The sequence below is a fragment of the Eriocheir sinensis genome, chromosome 17, assembly GCF_024679095.1.
Source record: "Eriocheir sinensis breed Jianghai 21 chromosome 17, ASM2467909v1, whole genome shotgun sequence".
Lineage (NCBI taxonomy): Eukaryota > Metazoa > Arthropoda > Malacostraca > Decapoda > Varunidae > Eriocheir > Eriocheir sinensis.
Genome location: NC_066525.1, coordinates 14,796,115 through 14,817,860, shown reverse-complemented (window position 1 = coordinate 14,817,860; position 21,746 = coordinate 14,796,115). Strand labels below are relative to the sequence as shown.

The 21,746-nt window shown below is 43.4% G+C and overlaps 1 protein-coding gene across 2 annotated transcripts in view; it reads right to left on the bottom strand.

Annotated features, from left to right (window-relative positions):
- The window catches only part of LOC126999992 (filamin-C-like), a 140,504-nt gene extending 126,652 nt beyond the window's left edge, over nt 1–13,852 (bottom strand). For both annotated transcript variants that reach the window (XM_050863342.1, XM_050863343.1), the window contains exon 1: nt 12,528–13,852. In XM_050863342.1, the coding sequence (XP_050719299.1) occupies nt 12,528–12,882 (355 nt within the window). In that variant the 5' untranslated portion in view covers nt 12,883–13,852. The remainder of the gene's footprint in view (nt 1–12,527) is intronic.
- Between the last annotated feature and the right edge of the window lie 7,894 nt (nt 13,853–21,746).

Here is a 21,746-nt window from a genome sequence, read left to right as displayed (position 1 = left end):
TATCTTCCTCCAACTTCCTTACTCTTTCCTTCTCTTCTTCCTTCTTCGCTCTTTCCTTCCTCCCCGTCTTCTTCCATCAACATCTCTCCTTCTTCTGTCTTACTCTTTCCTCCTCCTCTTCCTCCCTTACCATTTCCTTCCTCTTCCTCTCTCCTTCTCCTCCTCCAACTTCCTTACTCTTTCTTTTTCTTCTTCTTCCTTCGTTGCCCTTTCCTTCCTTCCCGCCTTCCTTTATCAACCTCTCTCATTCTCCTCTTTCCTCCTCTCTTATCATTTCCTTCCTCGTCCTCTCTCCTTCTCCTCCTCTAACTTCCTTACTCTTTCCTCCTCCTCTTCTTCCTTCCTTGCCCTTTCCTTCGACTCCGCCTTCTTCCATCAACCTTTCTCCTCCTCGTCCAATAACTTCAATATTTTTTCCATCTCCTCCTCCTCTCCTTCTTTTCTTTTCCCTTCCTCCCTCACCTTCTCTCCTCCTTGTCCTCCAACCGCCCTACTCTTTCCTCTTCTCCTCCTCCTTTGCCCTTTCCTTCCTCCCCTCCCCCCCTTCACCCACCCACCCACCCACAGGAAACGCCCACAATGACGTAAGGCGACAGGTGAGATGGCCATGACCTCACCTGGGAGTTGCATCCGTAGGGGGGAGGGGGGAGGGATCTTGGTGATGAAAAGGGGGGGTGGGGGGGCGTGTATTCTCCTCTCCTCTTCTTGTCTCCCTTCTTTGCTCCTTCATTCGTTATTTCCTCTGTTTACATATTTATTATCTTTTGCTTTTCCTTGTTTCTGTCTCCTCTCTTGCTGAACTTCCTATTTTCACTTTCCTTTACCTGTCTTTTGTCCTTCCTTCACTCCTCCTTTTCTTTTCTTTATTTGTTCCCTCCTTCCTTTCTTTCTCTCGTGTTTCCTCTTTCCTTTACTCCTTGATTTTTTTTTTGTCTTCCCTTCCGTGTCTTCCTCTATTCACTCTTCCCTTTCTTCCCCCTTGCTTTTTACTACTTTCTCTTAATTTATTCCCTCCCTCTCTCACCTTTTGTTCTAATTTCCTTCCTCCCTCCTTCTTTGCCTCTCCCTTTGCTCCTTCATTTCGCGTTCCCTCACCATATTTTCTTCCTTCATCTCCTCCGTTTGCCTCTTCTTTCCTTTTTTCCTCCACTCCCTATCCTGCTTTCCTTCCTCGCCTCTATCTTTGCTCCTTCATTTCACGTTCCCTACCCATATCTTTCTTCCTTCATCTCCTCCCTTTGCTTTGTCTTTCCTTTTTCCCTCCACTCCTTCCTCCCTCTTTCCTCTCCTCCCTTCTTCCCGAGCCCTCTCTTCGTTCCCACACTTATAGACTTCCTCATTTATTATCATCCCTTCCTGCTTGCTTCCCACATCTTGAATTTACCTTCTTGTTTCTTGTGGTTCCCCTCTTTCCCTCTCTCTTGGTTCCCTTATGTCCTTTTCTCCCTCTCTTTCTCTTCCCTTCTTGGTTCCCTTGTGATCGTTCTTTTCTCACGTCCAGGAAGGAGGAGGAAGGGAGGGAGAGAGGAAGGGAGGTAGTGTGTATGACTGCATGCAATTTCCCACTTTGTCCTTTTTCCTCTCTCTCTCTCTCTCTCTCTCTCTCTCTCTCTCTCTCTCTCTCTCTCTCTCTCTCTCTCTCTCTCTCTCTCTCTCTCTCTCTCTCTCTCTCTCTCTCTCTCTCTTCTTGGTGTTGGTTGTCTTTATTTCGTCTTTACTTTTCTTCCGTCTTTGTTTCCTTTCTCTCTTCCTCCCTCGTACTCAAGGAACTTTCTTTTATACTTATTCTCTTTCCTCTTCTCTCTTACCCAGTTTCCCTTTTCTGCAACAATCAATTTCCTCTCCTTTAATACCTGTTTTCAATAACTTTCCTTTTTTCCTACTTCTAATGACCACACACTCGTTTTCGGTAGCTGCTGATTTTTTTTCTCCCTTCCCCGAGTTTCTTTTCTCATATTTAGCGACTTCTGTTTCATCCTGTGTCTCCCTCCTTTCGAATTTCAATCCATAGTTACATATTCTATTTTTTGCTTCACGTCCGAGTTGCTTCCCTATTCAGTTCCTCCCTCTCTATCTTCTACTTCCATTCTTTGCCTCTTTCTTTCGTCCCCTAAACCTTAGTAACTACATCTCCGTTCATCCTCCTCCTTCCTCCCTTTCATTCTTTCTACCTTTCTTTCCAAATATGTACATAATAATATACTCCCTTATACCTTCTAAATTAACTTTCCTCACACCCTCCTCTCTCCTTCCTCACCTTCATTCTTTCTTCCTAAATATGTACATGCTTTATAACCCTTTACTGATTGAATTCCTTACTCACCTTTACTCCCTCACTTTCCTTCTTTCCAAATAGCCAGTACTTACATTACCTCCCTCCCTCCTTTGTCTATATCCGTCTAACTGCTACTTTCCCTTCTTCCGACTCTTCCTCCTTTCCATTCTCCCTCTCTCCCTGATTTCCTAACTCTTTTTCCTCTTCCCTCCCATCCTTTCTTCCTTCCCAAATAGCAACTACTTATTTTACTCCACTCTCTGCTTCCTCTATCCACCCTACTATTTTCTTCTTCCGACTCTTCCTCCTTCCAGTTCTCCCTCTCTAACTACTTGTTTTACTCCACTCTTTGCTTCCTCTATCCACCCTACTATTTTCTTCTTCCGACTCTTCCTCCTTCCAGTTCTCCCTCTCTCCCTGCTTTCTTTACTCTTTTTCCTCTTCCCTCCCATCCTTTCTTCCTTCCCAAATAGCCACTACTTATATTACTCCCCTCCCTGCCTCCTCTATCCACCCTACTATTTCCTTCTTCCCACTCTTCATCCTTCCAATTCTCCCTCTCTTCCTGCTTTCTTTACTCTTTTTCCTCTTTTCTCCCTTCCTTCTTCCTTCCCAAATAGCCACTACTTATATTACTCCCCTCCCTGCTTCCTCTATCCACCTTGCTATTTTCCCCTCAACAGTTTTTCTTCCCACTCTTCCTCCTTCCTCTTTTCTCTTCCTTCCCTTCGCTTATTTAATCTGCTTAGTAAGATGAATACAGGAGGGGAGGTCAGGTGATAAAAAGAGGCATTCACTCCCTTCTCCTTCTCTCCCTACTTCTACCTGACCCTTCTTCTCCTTCCTATCTCCGACCTTCATTCCTTTCCCCTCCTCTCCCATTCACTTCTTTACGCTGATTGAGAAGATGGCACGCAGAAGGGGAGGTCAGGTGATAAAAAGAGACATCTTCTCCCTTCTATTTCTACCCAGCCATCTCTCCCTCTCCTGCTCTCCCTAACCCTCATTTCTCCTTTTCCCCTCCTCTCTTCTTCGCTCCTTTGCGCTGCACAAGGGAGAGGAGGTCAGATGATAAAAAAAGACACTAACTCGCTTCTTCCTCTCTTCTTCCCTCCCTATTTTAACCTGACCCTTCTCTTCCCTCCACCTCTCCATGACCCTCCCTCCTTTCCTCCCTCCTCTTCTTTATGTTGCTTGGGAAGATGGCACCAACGAGGGAGGTCAAGTGATAAAAAGAGGCACTGCTTGGAGGGAAGAATGGAGGAAGGGTAGGAGGGAGGGAGAGAAGGGAGGGAGGGAAGGAGGGAGGGACATCAGCACGTAGCCTTGAAAACCGGCTACATAACTTGTCTTCCCTCCCTCCTCCTCCTCCTCTCTGGCCCCCATCCTCCTCCTCCCCCCTCCCTCAGCAGCCCACACTCCAAAATTACCGACAACACCTGCCCCGGTAAGGAAGCATTTGAGAATAGGAGGAGGAGGAGGAGGAGGAGGAGGAGGAGGAGGTGGAAGTGAAGGTGAGGAGCGAGAGGAGTCGATGGTGGAGGAGGAGGACGAGGAGGTGGACGTGGAATGAGGAACTGAATGCACATAGTTTTGTTTCATGACTTGTAACTTTCTTATTCTTTTCATCTCTCTCTCTCTCTCTCTCTCTCTCTCTCTCTCTCTCTCTCTCTCTCTCTCTCTCTCTCTCTCTCTCTCTCTCTCCATCACACAGCTACCTATCTCTTCTTTTTTATCTACGTACTTGCATTCCATCCTTCTCCCCACACCCATTCTTCATTTGCATAAGAAGTTATATCAATAGCATCTCTCTCTCTCTCTCTCTCTCTCTCTCTCTCTCTCTCTCCTACTATAATACCACACCTACACATGCGCGCCAACAAACACACACACACACACACACACACACACACACACACACACACACGCACGCACGCAAGACAAATAATCAAACACTATTATCATCAAACCATCCTCTTGCATCTCCCTTCTTCTTGTTCTTCCTCCTTCTCCTCCTCCTTCTCTTCCTCTTATTCTTCTCCCCCTTTTGTTCTCTTTTTTTTTTTTTACAAGTAGGACAACGTTTACTCTCTCTCTCTCTCTCTCTCTCTCTCTCTCTCTCTCTCTCTCTCTCTCTCTCTCAAGTGACCTTGGATCTGCCGCACCCGGTGGGCGTAGCGGCGCGAGAGAGAGAGAGAGAATAGGTAGGAATGGAATAGACCGTAGTGATGGTGGTGGTGGTGAGGATTAGAGAGAGAGAGAGAGAGAGAGAGAGAGAGAGAGAGAGAGAGAGAGAGAGAATAGGTAGGAATGGAATAGACCGTAGTGATGGTGGTGGTGGTGAGGATTAGAGGTGGAGGTGGAGTTGGTGGAGGAAGAAGGCGCGGAGGATGTGGTTCAGGAGAGTATGCGCAAGTCAACACACACACACACACACACACACACACACTCAGTCAAGCACTCGAGGCGAAAAAGACGTATGTTGATGAGGGGGAGAAGAAGAAGACGAAGAAAAAGACGAAGAAGAAAAAAAAGAAGAGACGAATATATAAATGACGAGAGTGGAGAAGATAACAGAAGAAGGAATGAGAAAAACAAGAACTAGAAGAACAAAATGAAGACGAAAAAGAAATGACGTCGTACTGTAATTTTCTATAATTAACCACAGAGAAAACGTAACCCTGAATTCTACATCAACCACCCTTTCATTCCTTCCTTAATTCCTACTTCCCCTCCTGTCCTCCACTCTGCACAAACAGCAAAACACTTTCACAACCACCCCGGCCTACCCACATCTGGCACGCCTACCTACACCTGGCCAATCTACCTTTCTACTAACACCCAGATGCGGCCTCGTAACCCCTTTTTTTATTTTTTTGTTTAATGTTCGTGTTTTGTGTTTATGTATATTTCCTTCTTTTCTCATCTTCTTCCTATTCCTCCTTCTGGCACTGTGTATCACCTGACATTTTTCCACTATCTACCTTTTTAACTTTCTATCAACATTCAGAAGTGGCCTCGTAACCCTTTTTATCTCTTTTACTTTCCGTGCTTTGTATTTATTTGTTTTTCTTTTTTCTCTTCCTATTCCGCTATTGTGCATTAAGTATCACCTGCCACTTTTCCAATACCTACCTTTTTTCCTCTATCAACACCCTCGTAACTATTTTTTTTTATCTCTTACGTCTCTTTATCTGTATTTTTTGCTTGTGATTGCCTCCTTTTCCTCCTCCTCATTGTCTACGAATTACCACTTTTCCAACACGATACATGACAAATCTATTTTATTGTTCCTTGTTTGCATACCTTCATAAATCGCAATATCCTTTCCCTTCTACGGCTACTTATTTAGAGCTGCCCACACATTATCAAAATTCTCTGTGCATTCAGTTTCGACATGCCACAACAGCCTTTGCCCTTATCATTCTTTTCTACGCATCCAGTATAAATTCTTCTGGGGTTTATTACTAGGCCATTTAGCGTCTCCGTCTCCTAACCACAACGCATTCCTTCCTCTCTCTTCTACTTGTTCAAACCGCTCTTAAGTGTTACAAGTTTCTCCTCTCCTTCCTCCTCATTGCCTCTTCGACTCGTCCTCCAGCCAAGGTCGTATGCGCAGGGCGGTTCCAAGTGCGTCGAGAGTGCGCAGAAAGCGATGGAAGTCAAGCTTCAAGACACGCTGAGGAGTGTGCTTGGACAGCTTTATGAAGGGAAAGGGAGGACAGGCTCACAAGGTTACAGCGTACATATATTGCGTTGTCTTGCTTTTTTTATTTTCTTGATAATCCGCCGAAACTAAACAAGACACAGCAAAAGTTAAAGGGAAATAGGATGATTCTGCCAGAGTTAGTGTTCATTGCTTCACTCCTTTTTTTCCTTTCCTCCTTATGTGGTTCTTTCCCTTCTCTTCTTTCCCCTTTTCCATTTGCTTCCATCCCTTTCACTCTTTCATTCCTCTCTGCGTTCGTTTCTTCACCCTTTTCTTCCATCCCTTTCACACTCTTTCATTCCTCTCTGCGTTCGTTTCTTCATCCTTTTTTTCATCCCTTTCACTTTTTAATTTCGGTCCATGTTCGTTTCCTTTCTCTTTCTCTCCTTTTCATCTTTAATTCTTTTCCCTCCTGCATGTGCTTTATTTCCTCTTCCCTCCCTTCCTTCTCTCTCCTTTTCATTCATTCCTTTCATTCAACTTCCTCTGCATTCTCACAACTTCCTGGTCCTTTCTCTTTACTTTCCATTTCTTAAACAACCCTTTCACTCTCTCCTTCCTTTCTCCTCTGCGTTTTATTTCCTCTCCCTCACCTTCCCTGCCTCCCTCACTTCCCCTCCCTCGGTAACACTATACTCGCCCCTCACCCCCTCGCCCCCCTCCTGATCCTGCCGGGGAGGTGTCCTGGGAACGCCTAATTTGGGGGGGAGGAAGGGAGCCGCGTGGGAGCCAGGCGGAGGAGGGCTGTGCCTTTTGTGGAGGTGCCCGCCACGCCCCCCTTCCCCCCGCTGCCGCCGCGCACTAGGTCACCAGCGCTAACCTGAAGACTCCCTCCTCCTTCCCCCCCTCCTGAGATGACCCCCTTAAGAGACTTGCTTGTTGTTGTAGGCATATGAGACAAAGCAGCAGGTGGAGATACAAGACCGGTGTACAGGTAAACAGGAACAGGTAAGAGGAAACAGGTATGGGAGAGCAAAAGCAGTATTCATACACACACACACACACCCACCGTATCTGGCAACACTGATTAAACTATTTTATGGAATGTGACAGACAAACAAACAGGGTGGTCTGTCCTGAGAGAGAGAGAGAGAGAGAGAGAGAGAGAGAGAGAGAGAGAGAGAGAGAGAGAGAGAGAGAGAGAGAGAGAATAAGACCACGAATTCCAGATATATACTACAAATAAGGTGAGGAGAAAGAGCTTACACACACACACACACACACGTTCAATTCCATATCTATGTAAACCATCTGGACTTTAAATCACGAATGTGTATCCAAAGTGCGACAGTGAAAACCCTTAAGTGGTGGTGGTGGTGGTGGTGAAGGTAGTGGTGGTGTCGTGCTTGTGTGATGAGTCAGGTCGTGGAGGAGGAGGAGGAGGAGATGTTGGTGAAGGTGGTTGTGGTTAACATACATCAGCTTTGCAAATGAGTGCAGTCTAGTGCGCGCGCGCGTGTGTGTGTGTGTGTGTGTGTGTGTGTGTGTGAATTTGTTTTTTTGGCTCGACCACAATCATGAGTTATCTTTAGTTCGATTCTTCTTATGTTCAACTTAAATTTAATGTCCTTCCAGTTAGGTATCGATAGGAGGTAGATAAATATTATTATTCCTTTTAGTCTAGGAAACACAACATTAAAGGAAATAACACGTACTCGAGGAGGAGGAGGAGGTGGAAGAGGAGGAGGGGGAAGGAGGAGGGGGAAGGAGGAGGAAGAGGAAGGAGGAGGAAGAGGAAGGAGGAGGAAGAGGAAGGAGGAGGAGAAAGGAGGAGGAGGAGAAAGGAGGAGGAGAAAGGAGGAGGAGAAAGGAGGAGGAGGAAGGAGGAGAAAGGAGGAGGAGGAGGAGGAGGCAACAGTAGCATGTCGTCCTCAATGTAGGATGTGGAAATGACAGGAAAGAAAGTCAGAAACGAAAACAAAAAGATGAGAAGTCGGAAAGGAGAACCAAGAAGAGAAGGAAAGGGAAGTGAGAAGAGAACAAAGCAAAACACACACACACACACACACACACACACACACACACACACACACACACACACACACCTCTTCCTCGCATCAGTACATCGCCGCAGGAAGTCCCTAATGGAGCACTCGATATCAGTCTTCCCGGCTCAAGAATCTTAATGGATCAGGCGATAAAAAAGTAAGTTCCGGTACTATATAGTCACAACAACGCTGATTTGGTGGCCGATGCGACAAAGAAAGAGCTCGTAACCTTAATTAGTTTGGAAAGTAAATGTTTAAAGCCTGACTTAGCTAATGAAAAAAAATGGACGAACAGGGAATATATACTGTGATGACTTTGATAAATTAAGATCTGATAATTACACAAAAACTCTTAATCGTTTCAAGATAAAATAGATAAAAATAATAATACGAGATGGTTCATGATCTGAAGCAAATATATTCATGGATCGACGAATTATTATCTTTCGCAAGAAAAAAAAACAGAAAAAAAAAACAGATGATATACAGAAATTAATAGACGATAATTTAAGGTAGATACAGTATATATTACCACACACGAAACTTAAATCAAACGATACAAAAGAAGCTTTACACAAGTTTCGAATTTCTGAAACGGTAAAATGCAAAATAATTCTCGACACCAATAGGCTAAGTGCGTAAAATTCTCACAACAAAACACTGATCGAGGAAACTATTCGCTTACATTCATTAGGAACTTCATTATGTCCTATTCTCATTCTTGCGCACTATCCCAAATACGGCAAGTTTTTCTCCGACTCAGCAAAAACTAAAAGAACGCAGAGTCGGAGGTATAAACACGACATCTGGCGGGAATAAACACACTCCCTGTAATTTCCCTTTAGGCACCGACACCACCCCGGAGACCTTTCCTTCCTCTTCGGTAAATTGAAAACATGGTACAGGTAAATTAATAACATGAAGGTAAATTAATAGCGTGGTGAAGGTAAACTGATAACATTGTAAAGGTGTGTTGGCGACAGGTGGCTTGGGGGGAGGGGGGGAGAGGAGTCACAGGGGACGGAGGCAAAGGTGGAGTAGAATGAGGAGGAAAAATAAAGGATAATGAAGGGAAGAGGAAGAAAGGAGGAGGAACAGAAGGTTGAGAATGACAAGGACGAGGAGGAGCAGAAGGTTGAAGAGGACGAGAACGGAGAGGAGCTGGAGGAGGTGGAGGTGGTGGTGGTTCCTCAACTACTTATTCCTTCCACTCGCATAAGACCTTGTGAGAGACTGGCGTGGGAGGCGTGTAGGAGGGGGCGAGATGCAGCACACACACACACACACACACACACACACACACACACACACACACACACACACACACACACACACAAAGTCAAAGCAAAGATGAACTCCTCAACAGTCTAATTACGCACCAAACAATAGGTAACAAACAGACACCAAGCAAACACGATATCAAGAGAGCACTGTATAGAAAGAAGCTCCTCCACGCAGCGCCCAAACACCTGCTCCACGGATGGCCGGGGTAAAAAAGGTGGGCGTGGTGTGTGTGTGTGTGTGTGTGTGTGTGTGTGTGTGTGTCCCACCACGCCCAGACGGGCGTGGTGCTGACAGATGGAAAGTATAACAACCGATTTTTAATAAACAATATAATATTAAGTTATTAACCATTTGATTGATAGATAAATACAGCTAAATAAATAAAACGTTAAATAAACAAATCAAAACAATATTATACGAAATAGCTGAATAATGATGATGATGATAATGATGATGATGAGGAGGAGGAGGAGGAGTTGGTTGAGATTTGCTAGTCACCCACAGCTCAGATTACGTTAAGAGGTTGCGTTGAAATTCCCATCACCACCACCACCACCACCACCACCCACTCACCACCACCACCACCACAATCACCACAATTTCCTCACCACAGTAAACATTAACTATAACCCCTCCACCACCACCACCGCAGCAAAAAAAATAACAAACCAATATCAATGACCAGCATGAAAAAAACAACTATACACCTCCAATACTTCACCACCACCACCACCACCACCCTTTCGTCAAGACCTATGGGAGAGGAAAGCTGGACAGGCGGAGTGGCTCAAACAGTATGGGAGAAGGAAACCGGTCATGCGGGGTCCCTCCTATCCACATCCTAGCCTGGGTTCCGAGGTGGTGGTGGTAGCGGTAGGGTTGAGAATGATAGGGAGAGTGAAGGAGCAATGGAATAAAAATGACAGAAGGTGAAAAAGTAAAGACATTGAAGAAAGGAAAACTGCAGAGGAAATAAATGGAGGGAAGTGGAGAGAAGAAGAAAGATATAGGAGGGAGAATAACGGTGGGGGGAGGAAGAATGGAGGAAAGACGTAGTAGAGGGTGTAGGAGAGACATTGAAGGAAAGGTGGAAGGAGTGAAGCAAAGACGGACGAAGTGAAGGAAGATTTGAGGAGTGAAGGAAAAATAGAGGTGAGGTGAGAAGGAAAGACGGAGGGAGTGAAGGAGGGTGGAGCAAGGGGCGGGGTGAAGGAAGACAGGAGAGAGAACAAAAGAGGAGAATTAACTCATTTGACTGCATAAATAATGTTGTTACGGCGCCACAGGAGGACGGTCATGTGTTGCTGGGCGGCAGGTGAAGGGACGAGAGAGGAGAGGGGGAATGAAGGAACGCGAGGAAGAAAACATGATCAGGAAAGAGGAAATGAAGGAAAGAAAGAGAAAAAAATGGTAAGGGAAGAAGTAATGCTGAGGCGAAGAGATAGCAATGAGTGAAAGGGGTTGTATATAAGGAGCAAGAAAAGAAAGGAAATAAAGGAGAAAGAAGCAGACAAGAACAGAGGAGAGAAAAATGAAGGAACGAAAGAAAAAAGTAAGAAAGTAAATAAGGTTGAAACGAGTAGAGGAAAACCCCGGAGAAAAAGACAAGTGAAAGGAGTAAAGGGCAAGAAAAGAAAGGAATTAAAGGAGAAAGAAACAGACAAACAGCAGAGCAAGAGGAAAAAGTTGCCAGTGAAAAAGGAAGCTAGGGGGGAAGAGGGAGGGGGGGGGGAGGAAACGTATGAAGTAATAAGAGATGACAGGAAAAATTGTACTGGAGGTGGACGTGATAGAGGAAAAGTGGAGGTGGACGTGATGGAGGAAAAGTGGTGGAAGAGGAGGAGGAGTGGTGGTGGAAGTGTGTGTGGTAAAGGTGAAGGAAGAATTGTTAAATGTGGTGACGAAGATGAAGGCGGAGGAGGAGACGTAGGTGGAGGAAGAGGTGGTGATGAAGAGGGAAGGAGGTGAAAGGGGAGGAGGTGGAGGTAAAAAAAGGAGATTGAGAACGTGGCGGGGGAGGTGGTGATGGCGATGGTAAAGATAGAGGAGGAGGAGCAAGAGAAGAGGAAAGAAGCATATCCATCACCTATTAATGAATGGAGCCTACATAGCCGAGCCCTCATAAACCCTTCAGGTCGTGAGGGGCTGACCGCTAACCTGAGTAATGGGCCAGAAAGCGTGACAGCAGTACAAGATAAGCGATCACTATACAACAGACGAAGCCGCGGCAGTGGAGGCGAATTTGTGAAGCGGAGACGAAGAATAATGAAACAGCATGCATGTCGTCACTGAATAAAACATAACAACCGTTCGCTCATTCCCTCCCTTCTTGGCCTGGTCCTGGAGGTTGTGTGGTGTCCTCATTCCACTCAAGCACTCTCTCTTCTTATCCTCCTTTTCCTTGCTCTCATACTTCTCCCTTCCTACCTATTTTCTTTTTCTTTAGTTTATTTCCGTCCTCACCTTTTTGGGAAGATAATCTAACCAGTAGTAGTCTGTCCGCCAAGATAATACTACTGCTACAACTACTACTACTACTACCATTACTACAATATGCTTCTTCCTCTTTGATTTGTAAGAGTCAATAACAATGGCAGTCAAAATAGAGAAATAATAAGATAACTTGAGAACCGGAAATCTAGCCTTCACGCCGAAAATGCCAATCTCATTACGTTTTCTTTTCCGTTATGGTTTAGTTCTTTTCCTCCACCCATTTTCTTTTTGTTTATATTTACCTGCACTCGTTATGGGGGGGGGGGGGGGGGGATGACGTTGTAACTATAATACTTTCTATTCACGTATTCCTCCTACAAAAACGACAAAAAAATCATCCAATACAAGGTGATAGCCTAAACACCAGCCGTCGTATAAACTAATAATTGCAACCTGTTACTCTTATCCCCTGCTGGCGGACTTGTTTATTTTACGTGTCGCATGGAACTGGCCGAGGAATGACTGGCACGGCGGGCATGTGACGCGGGAATGTCTTGGTGATGCTTGTGTCTGTGGTGGAGGGTGACAGGTGGAGTGGTGTGGAAGGAGAAGGAGGAAGAAGAGGTCATGGGGTGTTGGGTGATGGTAATTTCAATGTATGCTAAGACAGATACGCAGACAAACACATACAGAGACAGGCAAGATATATTTAACTATGCCATTTGGCGGGAGAATGAAAACACGAAGACGTCGAAATAAAGAACAAGGTAGAGAGAAAATAAATGACAAGATTGAAACGGAGGGGAAAAAAATTGACACATGAACATTGAACACTCACCGATATTGACGAGCTTGATGCCATCGTCAGCTATGGCGTTGAGGGCTGTGGACACATTCTCGAGGGCCTGGTGCTGATTCAGGACACGCTTCACCTTCCTCAGCCGCCTCTTCTGCAGCACCTCCACCAGCGTCACCAGCGCCAGGCCGTCCTTCAGGTCCTCGGAAAGGTCCTCCACTTTGATGCCAGTGTCCCGCAGCTGCACGTTCACCCAGTTCCTGAAGGTGTGGTGCTGGATCTCCACCCACATGTCCTCCTGATCCTTTATCCGCATCCCCTTGGCGGCGTGGCCCTCGGCGCTGCGTGCAAGCAACCCGGCGTGGCTCATGCGAACTCTTTCCTCCTCATCCATCATTGTGACTTGTTCCTCCTCCTATAACTGAATGACTGACCGCTGCTCACGTTCCTCGCCGCCTCCCGTCACCAGCTTCTTCGTTTCCTCACTCGGTGCTTCGAGGGGTCGAATTACTGCTTGCACACACCCACGTCCAGGCGATGGTGGCGAGGCTCCATTACTTCTTGCACAACGAACACACCCACCCACCGCTGTTCACGTTGTGGGTGTTGCAGTCAGTCTCGTCTTGCCGCCAGTCCTCCCTGCCCCCTCCCAGCACCTCTGTCCTGTCTACATTCACTTCTCCAGCCTAACACCTTTTCAGCCCAGCACCAATCCCGCAGCACACCCTCCACGTAGTCTCTTTGGCCTAGGCTGCCTGTTGCCGGGGCTGCGTGGTGCTCGTACACTGCCTTCAGCGCATCGGTTGCTGGGGGAGGGGCAGCAGTAAGAAGGTCCAGAGAGCGCTGCGGGTTACCCCCTCACCACCAGCTTGCTCGCCTCACACTAATCCAAACTTCATTTCCACCTCCGCGTTGGCAACTCTCGGTACTCTCAGACGCTTCCACCCCTCACAGCAACTATTTCCAAAGGCTTAAAAGGAGATCAATCTGGTCCTCATGAGTGTTTTTTTTAGTATCATGGTACAGAAGAAGGATTAAACTACCACCATGGCCATAAATCTACCCCTGGAAATGCCCCAAACTCCCACGAATGCCTTGTAAAATATGTGATCTTGGGTGCCGAAAGGTTGCACTTGCCCTGCACTTGTTGCTTCATACATTGACTCCTTCCCTATCCTTTCTCCTGCGTCCTTGCTGGCGTGGAACTGATATTTGGGTGCATCTGACACGCATGGAAAGGTCTGTACACGGAGGCATGCACGTCGTTTTAGTGGTGAGCGGTGGACATGAACCCCACGCCAAGGGGCCTCATACGGCAACACCAGAAGTGGCATTTTGGAGCAAGAAGGACCCACGGAGGATGTAAACAATTCATTATTTCCTTTACTCAATTAAAGCATGAGTGATAAGATTAACTTTAAGCTGCAATGGATGAATGTAAACAGCATGGAAAGAGAAATTACAGTGGCAAGAAGCTGGTAATGTGCTATCATGCTAGACTGGTAGAGGATCACTTGCTGCTGACGCCTGACTCCCCCTTCCCTGACCCTCCCCTCCCCTCCTCCAGAACAAATGGTCATTCAGTGCTCACCCTGGGAGTAAAAATACAATAATAGGTATTTTTGCTCTCTCTCTCTCTCTCTCTCTCTCTCTCTCTCTCTCTCTCTCTCTCACACACACACACACACAATTACAACCATACTGTACATTCATATCTGTCTCAGTCTGGACTCATAATAAGTTACATTAGTATTTAACATACTGACGAACAATCATTTGGTCTTGTCTAATAAGATAAGGATGAATGGATGATGTTTGCAGCACAGCCCTACCTCGAAAGGAACGATCGACTCTTTGTCGGAGACGCTCAAGTGGATATATTTAACATTTATGAAGCAATTAAAGAAGGGAAGTAATATGCGCTCTTGCTATGAGAGGAAACAGCGGGGACTACTTTAAGTGTCTTCACTGTTCAGGGGCGATAGCCATTAAGGTTCTGATAGGCCAATTAGACAATGAAAAAATGCTAAGGTCACATAGCTTGTTATTTGTCGTATATGTAGGTACTGGATGTCTACATGGCTACCCTCGTCCCTATGGCTGACTTCCGTTGTTTCAAGGTGTGTGGCATGCATTGCAATGTTAATACCCTTTATACCCGAAGAAGCATCTAGGTACAATCTTAGGCTGATCAGTTTCATTTCTATTTTTTTTTTTTCAACTTGCTTTCGTCACTTACTACAACATCTATCTTCTTATACAAACTGGTGAGATCTTGGATCTTGCAGGTTCCACAGGTTGTATCAATGTGACTATATATTGCTGTAATTCACAAATATTAAAATTAATGGCGTTGTGGAAAGAAATTAAGATTTTTATTATTGCATTGGGAAAAGATTAATCTAGTTACCAAACATGTCTACCATGCATTGCTGTGATAATGTATAAACCTGAAGAGCTGAAAGGTTTGCTGTTACCTGAGGCATGTGCACACCCCAGCAAGATTTAAAGATCAGAAGAGGATGGTTGGTTCATAAGATGCATCATTATCTAACTCTAAATGATGAACAAATTGCGTGATAGGTAGTTGCGCAGGTTAGCTGGGCTTACTTGAGGTAAATTAGCAGATCCCTAAGATAGATCACTTCCAAATAATGCATTTATAAGAGCTGAAGATTTGAAACAAATAGATACCTGAAAAAATTGTTTCTGATGTGTATTTCAGCTAATAATGGTGTGGTACTTTAATGTTGCACCGCTGGACTCATTTCCTTGCCTAGTCAGGAGTTTTTACCTCTGTGCCTGTTTGTTTGTTTTTACTTTTCTTTTAAAATATGAAGGCTAAAATAATAAACATGCGTGCTACAGTTACTTTTTGCTTGCACGCGGTTTTCTGAATAAAACCAGTACCTTGAGAATGAAACATTTCCCTGCCCATGACATAGGTGAGGATTTACATGATGGTGATGATGATGATGATGGTGGTGATAGTGGAGGAGGTCGTGAGAAGAATTGAGAAATGTTCAGACAAGAAAACATTATTCATGATTAAATTACCTGGTATAAATAGAAACAGATTCCTTATTTAGCGATGTTACTTTCTACTCTAGTCTCCCAAAGGCTAATACTCACAAAGCAGTTAAATGAATCTCCATAAAGGATACTCACATTGACATCATCGCTGCAACAATTCATCTCTAAAGAAAGTTATAAAATTAATACTGAGGAATTATCATGGTATAATTCTGGCTACTTTATCATTTGTATATTATTCAAATCATAAATAGGTTGCAACAATCACAGTCCCACTCACTTCATAAAAGCAACAGAAGTAAAACTAAAATTAACGACTACGATAAAACTGGGTCACAGGTTTATAAACATTTTAAGATGATTATAAGGGCAAGCCTGTTTGCATATGATGCCAAGATCACACACAAAAAAATAAAAACTGAGGATTGTAAAAGTGTGCAAGAAAACTAAACACGATTTATACATGGGTGTTGGTACAGGATAATTTGTCAACTGAAAAACACAGATAAGATTGTCAGAGACTTATAAAACTGTTGACAAGCATTAGAGTGGTGTTTCATTTCATGGATGAAGAAATAATAAGGAACCTAATAGTGAGTTTGATCTGCCCAAAGTTGGAATACGCAGCTGTAGTATACACATAAAAAGAACCATAAAAAGAATAATACACACAAAAAGAATCATATAAACAATATAGAGAAAAGAAAAAGTATACCAAGTAAGATGATCCCCAGTCTGTCATACTGGCATATGTATCATACAAGGAGATTGGAAAAGCTGGGGCTGGTATTCTTAAAACGAAGAGAAGTGACATGACTGCAATGTTCAGAATGTTGAGAGGAATCAAGAGAACTGTTAAGAGAGAATTAGTTTGTATGGGATGGAGGAGCAAGTAAAGGACAGGAAAGGAAGTTGATAAAAAACAAGATGCTTGAAAAATATCAATGAATACAGCTTTCCTGACAGATGCATTGAGCAGTGGAACACCCTTGACAAAGCGGTTGCTCAATCCAAAAGCTTAAATCAAATTTTAAAGCTACAACTGACTGATTAAGACTCATAAGACAGAACACCATGAGCATAGCTTAATTCATGTATATCATAACTAGATAAAAACATATGCATGATAATTTGCTGCTTCATGTTTTGAATCTCTAGCATGTTAATCACCAAGTAGTCTAAGGCAAAGGTTCAGAAGTTTCCAAGGTAAAGAAAAAGGCTAGAATTGAGATATGTATTCAATCATTTTTATAAAGCTCCTGCCTGTTTGTGTTATCCTCACCCCATTCTTCATAGCACCTGCTATACTTATTCCTATCAATCATTGCACCTGATTAACCTTAGGAAACAAAAAAGTATTTTTTTAAGGCTTCCACAGCATCTACCAAGTAACTGTTGACAATTTCCTACAATGGAACAAAGAAGTAATATAAATAAATAGGAATAAAGAAAACATTTGACGTATCTCCAACAACAATAATTTATTCTGGCTTAAAAACAGCACACCACACAACACCCCCTGAATAAATAAATGCCTCTAAAAGGATAATGTTGCAAATTTACACTTTAGCAACACACTAGTAAGGCCAAAATCTTACATGCACCGACCCATCTGCGATGTACAAGGACCTTCCTCCCAAGCACCACCTTAAATATCCCTCCCCAATGGGCCCAAAGGTATGATATTTAAGGTATATTTATGTTTAGGGGGTTTCAGTTAAGGTCGACTGAAGGTGTCGGCATTGTAAGCCAGCCAATAGTAATGTAGAGTTAATAATTTGATGGCCACGTTGCTTGCTCTGTGTTCAGCAGACAGTGTAAAACTGAGGTGTTGCTGACCGCACCTCACAGCAGACTGAATCGTGTGGGGCAAGCTGCGTGCCCTTGTCTAGCCGGAAAAGAGTATTTTCACCGGACATTCCAGAATATTCTTTACAAGGTTCGAAACAAGTTCCAATAGCAACTGCTAATTTCATCAAGTTATTTTACTTAATGGCGTAAATTAATCTCGTTTTATTTAGCAGTCATGCCTTTAGGGTAAATTACTAAAGAGTTGATTACTAATGCAACCTCTGGGCAGTGAAGTATTGCCTTTATTGTGGAAAAACTCAACCACCCAATTACCCACGGCTGCTTAGCTTCGCTCTCAGATCCCAGCCCACTTTCTAGACAACCCTTAATTGCTAACAATAATACATAGCAGGATGTCAGTATCCCAAGAATGTGCATAAGGCTGTGTACTTTTCTCTGTCAAATGGATCGTCTAGGCAGCCATAGAGGTCATTGAGCTTGAGGCAGTCCAGTTTACTAAGCATGATGCGCTGGCCTATGGCAGCATCCAACTTCTTCGGGACAATGGTGGGACTATGTCTGTCGAAGCTGATGGGAGACAATTAATATCATGAGCTATATAATTTCAAAATTAAATGAATAGGTAGTTGGACATTATGGTAATGTACAGTGAAGAATGATTAGGAATGAAACACTTGAGAGAAGAAGAATATACATATTGAAAACAAACAACTAGCACACTCACTCCACAGAACATAAATCAGAAAGTGAGGAGGAATGGGATCCAGTGCTTCTGGTAAACATTGTAGTAACATTATAAATAGCAACCTGGAACTCTTCCTGCAAAAGAAAAGTGTACAATCAGTGTACCTATATCCTGCTAATCCTAACACATGGTTTGGAAACTTGGTGCCTCAGAAAAAAATAGAAAGCTAAGAAATGCATAGATAGCAAAAGAGATATACTGGGTAAAACATGAAGATACAGGGAGCAAGTACATATTATGGATTAGAGAACAGAGAAAGGTTGAAGATATTTTGATCACAATTAAGAATAAGAAATGGACTTGGGAAGCTCATATCACGCGTGGAAGTGATAACAGATGCACAATGAAGGTAACAAAGTGACAACCCAGAAATTGTAGATGTCAGAGCAGAGAGAGTGCTAGGTAGAGTAATGAAAGTAGAGCATTGCCAGAGCAGGACGGGGTACACTAAAACCAGAAAAAGAGGTGGAGAATGTTGGGAAGGACCTTTATTCTGCTGCTGACCAGTGACAGCTTAAGATGATGAAAATGATGAAACTCTTGGTGTGAAAAGTCTTCACGTAAAATTGTTCACTTTGCTATTACAATGACTATATTTTATACCAGCAAAATATATGTAAATCCCATATTTACTATATGAATGTAAGTGTATAGCAATTAGGCTTTCTTTATTAATTTTTCTTATAGTAAATTGCATGGATCACAAACAATAAAAATTTGAGCACTATTCAGTTCATATAGTCTTACATAATTCATTTAAATAAAAACATTGAGAAAAGGATTAAGGCTATGCTATATGATCCATACTCAATCAAATTCTGGTATTGCACCTTTTATCTGTAAAATACGATCAGATAAAAATTCCATGCATGATATATACCTGTTCAAAGAGTATTTTGAAGACTTAGTTAAGTGGTACATGAAGGTGGCTGCATGAGCCTTAAAATAATTCTGCTCAATGATATAAAAATGCACAAATGAGAAATGCTTTACATGTTGAGGGTTTGATGAATATTATTATAATATTCATTCATGATTAAAATATTAAACTTCAATAAATCACAAAGTGCATTTCTCATTATAAAAATCCACAAGTATACTGCCAAACATGTTAGTGAGTAAGCAACTCACCTAAAAAACTTGGAACCGTAGTGCATGACAGAATCGTAGTCATAGGAGAAAGGGATGGAGGTGTTCTCAGCACTCTGCTTGTTAAAGTTGAGGATGAAAGCTGTCAAAAAATTCAAGAGTCAGTGGCCTTCATGACAATACTCTTACACAGTGTCCCATGATTTATGAAGGAAGTAACCAAAAGGTTCAGAAGATAAGCCAGAGTGCATAATTATGAGTAGGGAAGGATTGAGGATTCCCAAGGAATTAGTTTTCATGTGTGCACAGAAGCAGCAGAGAGTTCACTGTGGCTACACCTTGAACTAACATTCAGGGGCAGGTGTAAAAAGTACAGATGGGGTCATAGGCTGAGCTGCACATGGCCTCAGTGCTCATCTCTAACTCAGTGGCCCTTTAGTCAGTGGTGGGCAAAAACCCACTACCCCCAGATAAAAGGAAAGTGTGACATCTGGGTTATCACAGTTTACCTGCTCCAGGTTTCCCCATGTAATCATTTATCAGCTAACCTGAAAGGAAGGATAAAATGCCAAGTGAACTGGGCGCTGACTGCTCTGGGCGGGGATCGAAGCCAGTCCTGTGGATCTGAAGCTAGGTGTGCTAACCACAACACCACAAAGTATATAATGGTGCCCCACAACTAGTGTTTTTCTAACTAGTGATTTTAAGTCTAGTGATAAGATAGAAACAGTCCTAAGTTTCAAAGATAATGATTCAAGTCACAGAACTGGTAAAAATATTCAAATTGGCTGGGAGGAATGGCCTGAGGAAACGTTGGGCAGGGAACTGCACGGGAAGGGTGGACACCTGCTCCCTAAGTTCAGTTGATCTGTTGACCACACGACACTATGCAATGTTATGCAATGGAGCTAACAAGTCTTGCCAAGATGAGCCAAACATCCCAATGAATCAGGTAGGGGAGGGGGTGAGGGGGCAGTGAATGTAAAGAAAACACTGAAAACAGACATCGTAGTTATAAGTGTGGCCAGTGTCACCTCTTCTCCATCTTTTTACCTTCTACAAATGTTTCATTCACCTATGAATGCAGTTTCTGGTAAAGGGTCACCTATAACAGCTGCTGAAGGAATATTGTGAGAGACCTGTTGTGTGAGATGGCAATCTGTTGGGACCAACTGATCTATTATTCTGTTTGGGTCATTCATCCCCCCTTCGTGTCAACTGAAAGCAGGTATGTGATGTTGCCCCTGTTGCTCCACTCAACCCTGCCCACCCTGGGGACTTTACTGGGTTTACTGATAGGCTGCCGAGCATCTGTCTACACAGGGGGGAGGTGATGGTTGGGGAGGCAGGGCAGACTCTGAGTAAGCTGATGCATTCCTAACTCATTACATCTGTATTCAATAGAGAGCACATTCAAAGCGTTTAATGATGAGTTTTGTTGCCTTTGCGTATTATCTTATGTCCATAACATCTCAGAACACTACACTCTACCTGTTCATCCAATCCATCCACAATACACTCCCTTTGCTGTTACACCCATACAAAAACTCTTGTACATATACTGTACTTCCATTACTTTCTCCCTCCCATCCTAATGCAATCACATGCACTTTTTAGACAGCTCATTTCCACTGAGTGTATTCATAATTACTGTATTAGACTTCGTGTCCATGTCTCTGATGCATATTTCAGAGTTGGGAGAATAATGCTATTTCTCATAGCCTTCTTTACTCCCTTGCTCTCACTTTTTTGTGCCATAGCTCTCTCCTATGTACTTATTACCTGTCTGCATTAGAATGCTAAAACTTCTTGGCAAATATCAATAGGTAAATGTCATCTTTTTGGAGAGAAGCTCTGAGTAATAAGTAATGAACTAATAGTAGGGTGAATGTATAAGTAAAAAGTACCACATTATCTTTTGTCAATGATGAAAAAGAATTTAATAAATTTTGCTTATTGAAAAGGAAGCCTCACCACTTCCTCTAAAAATCATCTGCTACAGCATTCTCTTTGTTTCTTCATAGCTGCCTTAGGCTGCATTTACATTTACTTTGAGTTTAGGATGAAATATCAAATGAGGATAATAGGTAAAGAGAAATAAATGTATGTTGAGGCTACAGAATAAAACTTATAGAATTTCTGGGGAGAGGGAATATACCTGCATGAAAGGCTACAGACATAGTGATATAGATTGTCCAGCACTATGAAGGTGAGGAGAGGCCATAGGCTGTCTGGTGACACTCACTTGGGATAATATTTTCTTTGATGATGTCAATATAATCATCTCGGTCTGGTCGAGCTTGCTCATGGAACATTCCCAGTGCATGGAGCATCTCATGGATCGGCTTCCCCAACGAGACGAAGCACCGTTTAGAGGAAGAGTCTGGGGGCTGAAGGGAGAGGATCTGCTGCCCCCCAGTCTTCCCCACATAGGACCAACACCTGTAGCAGCAGAGGGTAGAAACCATTGAACTAGTGAGGGGAGAGAGGTCACTTGTCTGCAATTTGTGTAGAATTAGAATGTGTTGAGTCAATAAGAGGATATGGATGAAAGTTCTTCAGTGGATGTTCAAGTTTTGCAA